This window comes from Mobula birostris, chromosome 11 (assembly GCF_030028105.1).
Source record: "Mobula birostris isolate sMobBir1 chromosome 11, sMobBir1.hap1, whole genome shotgun sequence".
Classification (NCBI taxonomy): domain Eukaryota; kingdom Metazoa; phylum Chordata; class Chondrichthyes; order Myliobatiformes; family Myliobatidae; genus Mobula; species Mobula birostris.
Genome location: NC_092380.1, coordinates 27408448 through 27424064, shown reverse-complemented (window position 1 = coordinate 27424064; position 15617 = coordinate 27408448). Strand labels below are relative to the sequence as shown.

The 15617-nt window shown below is 42.6% G+C and overlaps 1 protein-coding gene across 5 annotated transcripts in view; it reads right to left on the bottom strand.

Annotated features, from left to right (window-relative positions):
* Positions 1–15617, bottom strand: part of LOC140204954 (transcription intermediary factor 1-beta-like) — a 118779-nt gene that overhangs the window by 47980 nt on the left and 55182 nt on the right. For 4 of the 5 annotated variants that reach the window (XM_072271961.1, XM_072271966.1, XM_072271965.1 and 1 more), the window contains exon 2: positions 6440–6555. In XM_072271961.1, the coding sequence (XP_072128062.1) occupies positions 6440–6555 (116 nt within the window). The remainder of the gene's footprint in view (positions 1–6439; positions 6556–15617) is intronic. The other variant, XM_072271963.1, reaches the window with a different exon arrangement.

Sequence of the window (15617 nt, the reverse complement as noted above, 5' to 3'; positions counted from 1 at the left end):
TCCTGCCATATGCTTACATTTTCTTCATATTCATATGCCTATCCAAATGTCTTTTAAAAGTCTCTAATGTTTCTGCCTCTACCAACATCTCAAGCAACACATACAAGGCACTCACTACTCCGTGTAAAAAAAACTTGTCCCTCACATCTCCGTTAAAATTACCTCCTCTCACCTTAAATGAATGCCCTGTGGTATTAACCATTTCAACCCTTGGAAAAAGTCTGCCTACTCTATCTATGCCCCTTATAATCTTATAAACCTCTATCAGATCTCCCTTCAGTCTCCATCATCCCAGAGAAAACCCAAGTTTGTTCAGACTCTCATTACAGCACATGCCTTCTAATCCAGGCAGCATCCCAGTAAACCTCTTCTGCACCTCTCCAAAGCGTCAACCTCCTTCCTATAACGGGGTGACCAGAACTGTATGCAATACAACATATGTGGCCTAACTCCAGTTGAAAAGCTGTAACGTTACTTTTAGACTTTTGAACTCTGTGCTTTGACAAATAAAGGCAAACATGCCATATGCCTTCTTAGTTACCCTATCAACACGTGTAGCCACTTTCAGTGAGCTATGAATTTGGACCCCGAGATCCCTCTGCTCATCAACAGTGTTAAGGGTCTTACCCCTAAAAGTGTACTATCTATTTACATTTGACTTACCAAGGTGCAACACTTCACACTTGGCCAGGTTAAACTCCATCTGCCATTTCTCTGCCTACATCTGCAATTGATCTATATCCCACTGTGTTCTTTGCCAGTCTTTTTGCTATCCACAACACCACCAAACCTTGTAACATCTGCAAACTTACTAACCCACCCAACTGCACTTTCATCCAGGTTATTTATATGCATCACAAACAGCAGAGGTCCCAGAGCAGACCCCTGCGGAACACTAATAATGACAGAGTTCCAACTGTTCTGGACCAGAGGTTGTTGTTGTGGCATCACTCAGCCAGATTTTCAATCTCCCTCCTGCATGTTGAATCCAGTTCTGAATTCAAATGGCCAATTCACCATGTATCCACTGCATCTCAATCTTCTGAGCAAGCCTCCCATGAGGGACCTCGTCAGATGCCTTACTAAAATCCACGTAGGCAACATCCACAGTTCTACCTTCATCCATCACCCTTTTATCTTATCAAAAAACTCAATCAAATTGCTCCAACTTGCCCTATGCAAAGCCATCTTGACTCTCACTATTAGGCCAAGATTTTTTTAAATGTTGGTAATTAATTATTTCAGAAACTTTGGCATATCATTTTTACAATTTAAAATAGATATCCATATGATATACTTTGAAAATAAAAACACGTGGCTTACAATACCCCAATGAAAGAACTGGGAGTCTTGTGAAAATCAATTGATAATTTAGAACAACAGTTACAAGGGAGAATGGAAAGAAGTTTGCAAGCAGGAACAAGAACGGACCTAATGTGGTTTGTTTGCAAACCATGAACTTTCCTATTAATTGATGTAAGAGATGAGCATTATATAGAAATAGGGAAAGTAAAAATACTGGCAGAATTAATCAAATTAGATTCAAGTACAATATGCAGATTCCTCAAGGCTTTAATCTCATGTCATCTGCATACACAAATTAAACATGGATAAAGAAATTAAGTCGTAATCACTGGATCTAGATCATCAGGAAATGAGTGTTAAAGCTAATTTTGTATTTACAGCACATCATTGATACCCTATACCAAGCAGAAGCAATTTCAAACGGTACAAAAGTGACACTGGAACATATTTAGCATATGCTAATGTGTAGCATATTAGCTCAGAAGTACTCAAAATTCTCAAGACCATTTTCCGGGATATCAGCTAATGAAATTCAAATAAAGCATAAAGCCATACACTACTTCAGTGGGTTTAGGATGATGACTTAGCACTAGTTTAAAAAAAGAATTTGAATAAATAGCGACAGAAAAATTGATATCTTTAAAACAATAATGAATAATGTAATTTTTGACATAACAATGTTTAGACACACATAAAACTATAAAAGCAACCATAAGCAAAGCTCCGGATAAAAATGTTTCTTTCTGAGTAACGAAAAGAATAACTAGACCTTCAGTAGAAACACTTAACATATCTATTATTAAAGAATCAAATATGCATCTGATTGGCTAATAGCACTGAGCTTTCTAAAGAAAAGCGAGTTTATAAATAACTGGAAAAATTTTTATGCCACAATGCTTTTAAATCATTCACGCTTTGAGAATGCCTAGGAAAAAAATATAAAGAGCAGCAAATCTTCAACATGTAATGACAGTAATATTTTGGATGACTTACTCTAGCAGCAGTAATAGATAATGTAGAATCTGTACTGATGTAATGGGCTCAGTTCTCTCACCCGTTATGATTTTTCATATATTACTTTTCATGTATGATTTACACTCTCAAATGCCAATATGTGCAAAAAAGTAGACTATATTCATTACCAAAGTGCACATGTCACCATATGCAGCCCCTGAGATTCATTTCCTTGCAGACATACTCAATAAATCCAAGTACCATAATGGAATCAATGAGAGGTTGCACCCAACAGGGCAGGTAGACGATGTGTAAAAGGCAACAAAATATGCAAATACAAAACAAAAATAATAAATAGGATTTAAGTTAATGAGGACACTCTCCATCTGATCACCTGTCACTGTCAGGACAAGTGCAATGGTCGGTCAGATGTGGAATAAAGCTTTGTTTTAAATAAAGACCAATTTCAGACATGAGTTATCTGGGGTGGGTTGTAAGATAAAGACACAGGATTAAAAGAGCTTGTAATCACTGTGTCTGTGACTCACAAGACCATAAAACATAAGAGCAGAATTAGGCTATCTGGCACATTGAGTTTGCTCCGCTATTCAATCACGGATATCCTTTTTTTTTTCTCCTCCTCAACCCCAGTTCCTGGCCTTCTCCCTGTAACCTTTGTTGCCGTGTCCAATCAAGAACTTATCAATCTCTGCCTTAAATACACCTAACCACCTGGCCTCCACAGTTGCACGTGGCAACAAATTCCACAAATTCACCACCCTTTGGCGAAAGAAATTTCTCCGCATCTGTTTTGAAAAGGCGCTTCTCTATCCTGAGGATGTGCCCTCTTGTCCTAGACTCTCCCACCATGGGAAACATCTTTTCCACATCTACTCTGTCTAGGCCTTTCAACATCCAAAAACTTTCAATGAGATCCCCCCTCATCCTTCTGAATTCCAGTGAGTACAGACCCAGAACCATCAAACGTTCCTCGTATGATAACCCTTTCATTCCTGGAATCATCCTTGCGAACCTCCTCTGGACCCTCTCCAATGCCAGCACATCTTTTCCAAGATGAGGGGCCCAAAACTGTTCACAATACTGAAGGTGAGGCCTCACCAGTGCCTTACAAAGCCTCAACTTCACATACTTGCTCTTGCATTCTAGACCTCTTCAAATGAATGCGAACATGGCATTTGCCTTTCTCACCGCCAACTCAACCTGCAAATTGACCTTGAGGGTGTTCTGCACAAGGACTCCCAAGTCCCTCTGCATCTCTGATCCCTGGATTTTCTCCCCGTTTAGAAAATAGTCAGCACATTTATTTCTACTACCAAAGTGCATGACCATGCATTTTCTAACATTGTATTTCATTTGCCACTTTCCTGCCCATTCTCCTAATCTGTCCGAATCCTTCTGCATCCTACCTGTTTCCTCAACACTACCTGCCTGTCCACCAGTCTTTGCATCATTTGCAAACTTGGCAACAAAGCCATCTATTCCATCATCTAAATCATTTATATACAGCATAAAAAGTAGTTGTTCCAACACCGACCCCTGCAGAACACCACTAGTCACTGACAACCGACCAGAAGAGGATCCTTTTATTCCCACTGCCTCCTACCAATCAGCCAAAGCTCTAACCACGTTAGTAACTTCCCTGAAATACCATGAACTCTTAAGTTGGTAAGCAGCCTCATGTGTGGCACCTTGTCAAAGGCCTTCTGAAAGTCCAAATATACAACATCCACTACAACCCCTTTATCTATCCTACTTGTAGTCTCCTCAAAGAATCCCAACAGGTTCATCAGGCAGGATTTTCCCTGAAGGAAACCATGCTGACTTTGTCCTATCTTGTCCTGTGTCACCAAGTACTCCATTACCTCATCCTTAACAATTGACCCTAACATCTTCCCAACCACGGAGGTCAGGCTAACTGGTCTATAATTTCTCTTTATGCTGCCTTCCACCTTTTTAAAAGAGTGGAATGACATTTGCAGTTTTCCAGGCCTCTAGCACCAATAATTTCTGAAAGATCATTTCTAATGCCACCACAATCTCCTACGCTACCTCTTTCAGAACCCTAGGATGCAGTTCATCTGGTGCCAGTGACTTATGTACCTTTAGGTCTTTCAGCTTTTTGAGCACCTTCTTTCCTATAATAGTAACTGCACCCACTTCTCTTCCTTCACACACTACAACATCAAGCATGCTGCTAGTGTGCTCCACAGTGAAGACTGATGCAAAACACTTATTTAATTCATCAGCCATCTCCTTGTCCCCCTTTATTATTTCTCTTGACTCATTTTCTCGCGGTCCTACATCCACTCTCATTTTTCCTTTATTTTTAACATATTTGAAAAACCTTTTACTATCCATTTTGATATTATTTGCTAGCTTGCTTTCATATTTCATCTTTTCCTCTCTCATGATTTTTTTAAGTTGCTCTCTGTAAGGCTTTTAAAAGCTTCCCACTAATTTTTGCTTTGTTGTATGCCTTTACTTTTACAATGGCTCTGACTTCCCTTGTCAGCCATGGTTGCACTATTTTACCATTGAGTATTTCTCTATTTTTGGAATAAAAGTGTCCTGCACTTTCCTCATTTTTCCCACACACACCTGCCAGCAGCTCCTTCCAAATTACTTTGACTAACTCCTCTCTCATACCACTGTAATTTCCCTTACACCACTGGAAGACTGCGAATCAGACTTTACCTTCTCCCTATCAAATTTCAAGTTGAACTCAATCATATTGTGATCACTGGTTCCTAAGGGTTCTGTTACCTTAAGCTCCCTAATCGCCTCCAGTTCATTACATAACACCCAATCCAGTATAGCTGATCCCCTAGTAGGCTCAATGACAAACTGCTCTAAAAAGCTGTTTCTAAGGCATTCAACAAAGTCACTCTCGTGAGATCTGTTACCAACCTGATTTTCCCCAATCGCCTGCATGTTAAAACCTCCCATAACATTGCCCTTTTGACTTGCCTTTTCTATTTCCTGTTGTAACCTGTGGACCACCTCCCAGCCACTGTTGGGAGGCTTGTATATAACTGCCATCAATGTCCTTTTACCCTTGCAGTTCCTTAACTCAACCCACAAAGATTCAATATCTTCCGATCCTATGTCACGTCTTTCTACTGACTTGATGACATTCTTTACCAGTAGAGCCACACCACCTCCTCTGATGCCTTCCTATCCCTCCAATATAACATGTATTCAGCTCCCAACTACAACCATCCTTCAGCCACGATTCAGTGATGGCCACAACATCATACCTGGCAATCTGTAATACTGCAACAAGATCACCCACCTTATTTCTTATACTACACGCATTTAGACACAGCACCTTGAGTACCGTATTTGCCATCCTTTTTGATTCTGTGATTTGATACTCAGCCTGATGCAAGTAAGTCCCATCACCTGCCTGCTCTTCCTGACAGTCTGACTGCATGCTATCTTTACTTTTTTACCATCTGTCCTATCCTGAGTCCCTTCACTCCAGTTTCCCACCCCCTGCCAAATTAGTTTAAACCCTCCCAACAGCTCTAACAAACCTGCCCACAAGGATATTAGTCCTCCTTGGGTTCAGGTGCAACCCATCACTCTTGAACAGGTTTGAAGAGATCCCAAAGATCCAAGAACCTGAAGCCCTGATCCAGCTTCTCAGCCATATATTTATCTGCCAAATCATCCTGTTTCTACCCTCACTGGTGCATGGCACAGCAGCAATCCAGAGGTCCTGCTTCTCAGCTTTCTACCTACCTCTTAAATTCTCTTTTCAGGACCTCATTGCTTTTCCTTCCTATGTCATTGGTACCAATATGTACCAAGACATCTGGTTGCTCCCCCTCCTTCTTCAAAATTACACGATCTGAGACACCCCTGACCCTGGCACCTGGGAGGCAACATACCATCCAGTATCCCGTTCAAGTCCACAGAATCTCCTGTCTGTTCCCCTCACTATTGAGTCTCCTACCACTACCGCTCCCTTCTTCCCTCTTTCCCTTCTGCACCACAGACCCATGGTCAGTGCCTGATTAAAGGTCCATGATTGGTTCAGTTTCAGTCTGCACCACCCATAGCAACTATCATCCTAAGCGGAAGCTAGATTCACAGAATGACTGAAGTTGTGTGCGTAAAAACCAAGGAAAAAGCAAACCAACAAAATAAATACTACCTGGCTAACCTTCTTGTTTGAGCTAGTGTCCACTTCACCAGTGTCCCTTAGGAAGTAGTTTTCAATAATATCCTTTATGTAACATTGTTGTCGGCACACAGGGCAGGAAATAAGCCCTAGAAAAGAGAAACAAATTTAGTGTTACACTACTTTAAAAAGTTTCAAGTTTAATTATCATTCAACCTCTGGGTTCATGGTGTAAAACAATTTATCAACAGCACAGCAGCACACTACACATAGAACAAATAGCATCCATGCTTATGATTTCAGAAAACAGTCACAAAAAATGAAAAAAATATATAGCCCAAGTCCCCAAGTTGCCCTGGTCCAGCTTATTCTTCCACTAAGTGAACACTGCAGGGCAGCACCAATGGGAGGAGCCAGCCCCAGAGCAGTCCCTGCATCCGAACACGCCGTCTTCCTACCGGAGGGGCAAGTTAGTTCTATACCATAATCTACGTAGAAGTCTTTCATGATGAGTTCTGCACAGCATCATGAAGTAACATATACAAAATTAAAGGTGTAACAGAAATATGCCATTTCAAGGCTCTGCAACCATGCCACAAGACAATCCAAAGATATCAATATCAATTTTAAGAGTGATTAAATGTCAGATTGCTAAAAAAGTTAATAATTTCACTTTCTCAACCAGTGCTCCCAACTCATGGATCAAGCCAGGGGCCCTAAAATCAGCCTGTCATGAAAGGGAAATTCTCACAAGAATCGCAGCTTGTGGTTAAACTTCCTTTCACTGAACATAAACTTACTGCCGGTAAATCGATGTCAAAACTCTGTTAACTTCACTTTGTGATAGCGTACTCTGGTCAACCCTCGTTACATCAAATTCTGGTACATGGGGCATAATGCTGTTCTTCATTACAGTTCAGCATTCAACATCATAATTCCTTCTAGGCTTGACAAGAAGCTCAGGGACCTCGGCCTTCACTCTGCCTTGTGTAGCTGGATCATGGACTTCTTGTCAGATCGCCGGCAGGTGGTTAGAGTGGGCTCCTTCACCTCTGCCCCTCTGACCCTCAACGTTAAGTGAAATCATCCTGAGAGACTGGTGTCAAGAAAACAACCTGTCACTTGTTACATACCCGTGGGCATGACGTAATTATCTTGTGAGCTTGATGTAATTATCTTGTGAGCATTATGTCATTATCTCGTGATGGGCATGATGTAATTGTCTTATGATAGCAGAGTGATGTGATGTCACGTGATGGCATGGTATAAAAGAAAAGCCCGCCACTGTGACGCAGTTCTCATTTTTATTTTTGGTGCAACGTTGTTGTTGCTGGTCGGATGCTTTGGAGACACCATTGGCTTTGTTTGTTGCACATTTATTTTCCCCTTATAGTCCAGTATTGGAGAGTGAAGACATTACCAGCGTTATCCAAACCCAAAGGACTGGGTAAAGTTAATGTCGTTCGACATCTTGGGAATGATCAACCTTTTTGAATTTTCGTTCGGGAATTGTGGCATGCACATTTGAGTTACACCCCTGCAAGGTGGGAAAGGTTTTTGCAGTGACCACCCTCCAGCCAAAAGGTCAGTTCCTTTAGGACACTTTATTTCTTCGTGATTTCTTCGGACAATGCATCTCTCGGCTGTGATCGGCAGATTCGTCATTACTTCGAAGGAATCTTTGTTTCGGGGAAGTCTCTCTTTAATGACTGTATAAATCACTTGGACTTTTGAATTTATCACTTTAAGTCTGCACTTGGATGAGAACTCATTAAGAACAGTTTATAAGTTTGACTGTTCGATATAGCCGCCTAACTGTTAACTTCCATTTAAGTTAGTTGTTCATTTATTTTTCGATGTCTTGAGTAGAGGTTAATAAATTTTGTTGTTTATTTATAAAAACCTGACTCAGTTTCATATCCATTGCTGGTGGTGCATAACACATTCAAATGTCACAAAAACAAAGGAGCTGGTTGTGGACTACAGGAGGAATGGAGACAGGCTAACCCCTATTGACATCAACGGATCTGGGGTTGACAGGGTGTACAGGTTTAGGTTCCTCAGCATACACGTTACCGAGAATCTCATGTGGTCCGTAGATATCGGCTGTGTGGTGAAAAAAGCACAACAGCACCTCTTTCACCTCAGTTGAAGTTTTGTATGGGTCCCCAAATCCTAAGAACTTTCTACAGGGACACACTTGAGAGCATCCTGACTGGCTGCATCATTGCCTGGTATGGGAGCTGTACTTCCCTCAATCGCAGGGCTCTGCAGAGAGTGATGTGGACAGCCCAGTGCATCTGCAGATGTGAACTTCCCACTATTCAGGATATTTACAAAGACAGATATGTAAAAAGGGCCCGATGGATCACTGGAGACCCAAGTCACCCAGCCACAAACTACCATCCAGGAAACAGTACCGCAGCATAAAAACCAGGACCAACAGGTTCTTCCACCAGGCCAGACTGATTAATTCATGCTGATACAATTGTATTTCTATATTATATTGACTGTCTTTATTAGAAATTACTATAAATTGCACATTTAGACGGAGACGCGTAACGTAAAGATTTTTACTCATGTATATGAAGGATATAAGTAATATAAAGTCAATTCAATTCAAACTGTAGAAGGTGACCTGATGTAGCACAGGATCTCTCAACACCTCCCCAAGATAATCAGTATAGTGAATACCCAGGAGATGAGAGCCCTTAGCGTTGGTCATCAATAAACAGCTGAAGTACCCAGATGAAATAATTTATTTTCAATACTATGGATTAGGTACCAAGCTGAATGCAGGACAGTATTATAGTCTTTGGTAAGTAAACTCAGAACATTCAGTAAATCTCCAGCTCCTGCTCCAATACCTACTGTTCCGCCACAGGGTGACAGTTTCATTCCCCACTGAACACAATTTGTGATTTCAACAAAAAAAAGAGAAAATCTTACAGATGTTCTTAAAAGTGTGCAATTCTCCCAAAAAACATTTTCCATCTATGAAACTATCCTCAATCCACTGAAATGCACCTGACTCAATTCTAATGTCACTTTACAACAGTGGTCCCTAACCTCCGGGCCGCGGACCGATACCAATCCGCAAAGCATGCAGTGGTGCAGCGGAATCTGGAACGCACCCAGCACATCTTAAAGAAAAAAGCCGAAATAAATAAGCTAATTAATTAGGTGCCGCCCAGCACATAAATGTCAGCCCAGATCAGAGGTGACGCACCTCTTGATCAACTTGTTAAAAAACTACCCCACCCTCAGTCTTTACCACTTCAGTTCCCATCCTGCAGCCAATTTAGTTTAAACCTATCCCCAAGGATATTGGCCCCGTCAGGTTCAAGTATAACCAGTCCTTTCTCTACAAGTCATATCATCCCCCGAAGAGATGCCAATGATCCAGAAATTTGAAACCACTTGTACCTCTTCCTCAGCCTCTCATTCATCTGTACTATGATCCTATTCCAACCCTTACAAGCATGTAATACTGGGAGTAATCCAGACCTTGGAGGTCCTGCTCTTCAGCCTCTTCCCCTAACTCCCTATACTCACTGCACAGGACCCTTTCAACATGCCACCAGTGGCAATGTGAACCATAACCTCTGGCTGCTCATCCTCCTCCTTCTTAAGACTCTTCTGCAGCCAATCTGAGACATCCTGGACTCTAGCACCTGGAAGACAACACATCATCCTGGCTTCTCTTTCACAGCCACAGTATCTTTTATCCATCCTCCTAACTATCGAATCCCCTATCACTGCCACTTTGACTGATTAGCCTCCCCTGCTAAGCCTCACAGCTGGCCACGGTGTCACTGGACTGGCTGCTGTGCCCTGATAGGTCATTTCCCACCCCTCCCCACCCTACCCAGTAGCATCCATCAGGGTATTTGTTGCTGAGGGGAATGGCCACAGGGGAACCCTGCACTGACTGCCTACTCCCCTTACTTCTCCTGGTGATCACCCATTTACTCTCTGAAGCCTGCATCCTGGCTGTGATCGCCTCAGTAAAAGGCTTATCTACGAAGTTTTCAGCCTCCTGGATGGTCCTCAGTGCATCCAGCTCCAGTTCCTTAAACCTGTCAGTCAGGAGCTGAAGTTGAGTGCACTTCCTGCAGATACAGTCATCAGGCAGACTGTTAGGTACGCTGAAATCCCACATCTCACAGGAGAAGCACTCCACTGCCTGACCTACCATCCTGCCTACACTTGTCATACCTTTAACTTCAAGCTTAAGTTTCATCTATGCCTGTTCTTGCCCGTCTATTGAGTCAAAACCCGACTGCTATCACTGTCCACTCACACAATGCCGCTCCACTCAAACCCCACTCCTTTTTATTGGCCCATGCTAATTGATCCTGGTTATGGGGGACCCAAGCAATCTCCCGCTCCACAGGCAAGTCTCAACAAGCCCAGCTCACTTTTTAAAACTGGCACACAAGGTTCATGAGGAACTGTCTCCAACTCACTCCATGATCTCCCATTCTGATAAGGAAAGTCTAGGATTCAAGCGTACAGCCTCAAACATCTGTTTAAAACTGAAAATGAGGAGGAATTCTTTCAGCTGGAGAGGTGAATTTGTAGAATTCACCACCACAGAGTCACAGAGCACTACAGCACAAGAACAGGCCCTTCGGCCCACCCAGTCCACGACCAGATGCCTAGTCCCATCGACACGCATCCATGCCACAGCCCTCCACACCCCGCTCGTCCAACTTCTCCTAAATGTTGAAATAGGGTGCTTTTGTACAGTGGGATCAGAAATCCGCAGATGGTGGATGGGCTGCAATAGGAGAACAGATTTGGGAGGGTTGTGAGGGTGAAAGAGGTTAGAAGGGTGGGGTCATTAAAGCCAAGTTATTGGGCGTATTTAAGGCAGAAATCAATAGGTTCTAAATTGGTTGTTACAGGGAGAAGGTCTAGAATCAATGATGGCAGGAACCCAAACACTAGGCCTCAAACTCTGGTTTCATTAATTTATGAACCTGGGGGTCACTGAAACTCACTCTTCCTGCCAGCACGGAACTTCCAACTCCGGAACCTGCCGAGACCTCGCTGAGCTGGAGGGAAGGGTGAGGGGCCCGGTCCAAGGTCAGACATCCAACCTTATCTGCATCACTGGTCTTTGAATGTCGAATGAAGAGTAAGGCACTGGCCTGACCTCTAAATCCCCACATCCCTGTTTCGGAAACCCTAATCTGACCCCCTAACTCCCCTTAACACACGATGCCTTCGTCTTTGGTTGGAAGAGATTGTGGGCTGAGAGAGGTTGTTGGAGTAGTGTTATAAGGAGTACATGGTGGAGAGAATGAATGTTTACGACAGATAATATGGTCCTAATCCAGCAGGCTGCTTTGACCTGGATGGGACTAAGCTGCTTGAGACTTGTTAGCACTGCACTCATCCAGTTAATTGGAGATTATTTCATCAGGTTCTACAATGCTTTGTAGATCGTGAAGTCTCTCCCCAAAGAGTGAACAGTTTCTAACCTGTTTTTGCAGATAGCATCAACAATTATGTGCAAGTACTTTGTGGCTCAAGCAGATGCTGCCCGACTGCTGAATTCCTCCAGCAGACTGCTGCTCCGTCTTTCAGCATCTACAGTCTACCCTCTCAAGTCCTATACGTGGTTAGTCTCGTTGAGTTTCTGCTCATTGGCAATCCCCAGGATATTAATGCTCGTGGACACAGATACTGAGTTCTAAAGATAGGTGGTTAGACTCTCTCTTAATGGAGATGGTTACTGCCTTGCACTTCTGTGGCGTGAACGTAATATTGCTACATGAAGGTACTGCCACTTCATTTAGTGAAGAGTTACAAATGAAATAAAAACTGTAATAATCAGCAAACATTGTCACATCGGCCCTTATGATGGAAGGAAAAATAGAAGGCAGCTGAAGATAGCTGAGTCCACGACACTTGTCCTAAGGAACGAATAAAAAACGAATTCCCCACTCTAACCTCTTACCTTTTCTCACCTGTCTATCACCTCCCCCAGTGACCATTCACCTTCCCTTTCTCCTATAGTCCATTCTCCTCTATCAGATTCTATCCTCTCCAGCCCTTTACTTTTCCTACCCACCCGGCTTCACCTATCACCTTCTAGCTATCCCCCTTCCCCTGCCCCCACTGTTTTATTCTGGCATCTTCCCCCTTCCTTTCCAGTTCTGAAGAAAGGTCTTGGCCCGAAACATCGACTATTTATTCATTTCCATAGATGCTGCCTGACCTGCTGAGTTCCTCCATTATTTTGATGTGTGTGTTGCTTTGGATTTCCAGCATCGGCAGAATTTCTCATGCTTATGATTTCCTCAGTGATGTCTGTTCCTGGGATGACTAGTCATCAAAAACCAGAATAAACTTTCTTTGCACAACTTACAAATCTAATTATTGGAACTTCTTCCTTTGAACCCCATTGATTTCAGTTTTCCTCTGATAGCATAACCAATTAGAATAATTAGGCACTGGTAATTAAGCATGATATTCCATCAATTTTCTTATGATTGAGACAAGAAGGCTGAACGGGTGGTAATGGTTTTATGGTTATGGTGTACATCAGCAGCTTTCCCACACCGTACCTGAACAGTTACAATAAGCACAACTAGTTCTGAGCCTTCAGTAGGACAGCAAGGCTATTTGATCCCACAGCAGTTTCTGCAGCTAAAGTACTCAGCATTTCTCGATAACACATAGAATTAACCGACTGGAGGTTGGTACTTGTGATGGTGGGCACCTCATGATGAAGCCGAGAATTAAGTATAAAGATCAGTAAGTCTTTGCCAGGAGACAGGATCATCCTGACAAGAGAAAAATTATGTATTAAAATACTTAAATACTCAAAACAGAAGTTCAAACAAAACCCAATGCAATGTTTTCCTCCCTTTGGATGAACAGATGCAGCTTTGCAAGTGCTACTGATTACAAAATCCATTCCTAGAGTAAGGACTATTATGAAGTAGTAATTTGACTCGTTGCTTGAAGTAACAAGTGAGAGAGTGACATCTTGTAGGGTGGGAGCCATTTAAAAGCCACAGGTCTCATTGGTCATGAGTCACGGTCTGAAGTAGCAAGTGAGAGTGACAGAAAGCAACTAAAGCCAAAAGGAAGGAAATGATGATGAAATATGAAGATAAACTAGGCAATAATGTCAAAGAAGATACCAGAGGTTTTTTTCCCCCAGATATATAAAGAATAAAAGAGTCGAAAGCAGATATTGGACTGCTGGAAAATGATGCTAGATAGGTAGTAACGGGGAGTCAATGAAATTCCAGACTAACTGAAGAAGTGTTTAACACCCATCTTCATTATGCCAGATGTTCAAGTATCAGGAGGCAGAAGCAAGCATTGTTGCTATTACTAAACAGTAGGTGCTTGGGAAGCTGCAAGGTCTGAAGGTAGACAGGTCACCTGGATCAGATGGACTAGACCCTAGGGTTCTGAAAGAGGTAGCTAAAGAAACTGCGGAAGCATTAGTAATGATCTTTCAAAAAACCACTAGGTTCTGGAAGACTGTGAAATTACAAATGGCACTCCACTCTTTAAGATGGGAGGGAGGGAGAAAGAAAATTAGTCAGTTAGTCTGACCTTAATGGTTGGGAAGATGTTGGAGTCCAGTAGTAAGGATGAGGTTTTGGGATACTTGGAGGCACATGACAAAATAGGTCAAAGTCAGCATTGTTTCTCCAAGGGAAACTCTTGCCTGACTAATCTGTTGAAATTCTTTGAGGAAATAGCAAGCAGGATGGACAAAGAAAAATTGGTGTTATGTTGTGTACTTGTATTTTCAGAAGCCCTTTGTCAAGATGCCACACATAAAGCTGCTCAACAAGATAAGAGTCTATGGTATTACAAGAAAATATTTGCATGGATAGAGGAATAGCTGATTGGCAGGAGGCAAAGACTCCGAGGGAGCCTTTTATGGTTGGCTGCTGGTGACTAGTGGTGTTCCTCAGGCGTCAGTATTGGGACTGCTTTTTATGTTGTGTGTCAATGACTTGGATGATGGAATGGATGGTTTTATGGGCAAGTATGCGGACAATATGAAGACAGGTGGAGACAAAGGTAGCGTTGAGGAAGCATAGAGGCCCCTTATCTAAGGAGGTGCTGACATTGGAGAGAAGGTTAATGAGAATGATTCTGGGAATGAAAGGGTTATCATATGAGGAGCGTTTGATGGGTCTGGGCCTGTACGTACTGAAATTTAGAAGAATGCAGAGGAAATTCATTGAAACATATAAAGGTCTAGAGTGGATGTGGAGGAATTTTTTAAAACCAGAGGGTGGTGAATCTATGTAATTTGTAGGTACAGGTGGCTCTGGAAGCCAGGTCATTGAGTGTATTTAGGGCAGAAGTTGATAGCTTCCTGACTAGTCAGGGCATGAAAGGTTACAGGGAGAAAGTAGGAGAATGGGATTGAGAGGGAAAATGGATCAGCCACGATGAAATGGCGAACCAGACTCGATGGACCTAATTCTACAGGGCAGGAGACAATTGAGAACTGCAAATCTCCTCGGAAGTCACTGTTTGAGTCAATAAATAGAAAGGAGTTAGCAGAGAAGCAATTTTGGGAGAGGGGCAGAATTAGAGTGGTTCGACAGGCTTAGGCAAGAACAGGCTTGAACAGCACAGACACAAGCTCTAAGTAAATTTTCAGTAAGCCTTTTTTCCCTGTTGTACACAGCCAGTGTGCTGAGAATGGGTGTAGAGTTAGAGGCACCTTGTGTGAGATGTAGGAACTTTGGGAGATCTCCAGAATTCTTAATAACTACATTTGCACACACTGCACTGAGCTGCTGCTCCTTAGAGACCATGTCAAGGAATCGGAACTGCAGCTTGATGACCTTCGGCTCATATAGGAGAATAAGAAGGTGACAGATAGGAGCTACAAGAAGTTATTCACTCAAGTTGCAGGAGGTAGGTACCTAGGTGACTGTCAGAAGGAAAGGAAACAGATAGGTAGTGCAGAGTACCCCTGTGGCTGTTCCCTTCAATGATAAGTATGGCTGTATGGGGGGGGGGGGGGGGAGCGCAGGGTGAAGCCATAGCAATCAGGTCTGTGACTCAGAAAGGTGGGGAAGCAGAAGTGATAGTGGATATGTTGGTTAGGGAGACAGAAAGGAGGATCTCTGGACAAGAACGAGATTCCTAGATGGTTTGTTGCCTCCTTGGTACCAGGGTCAGGGTCAGGATAGAGTTCATAGCATTTTTAAGT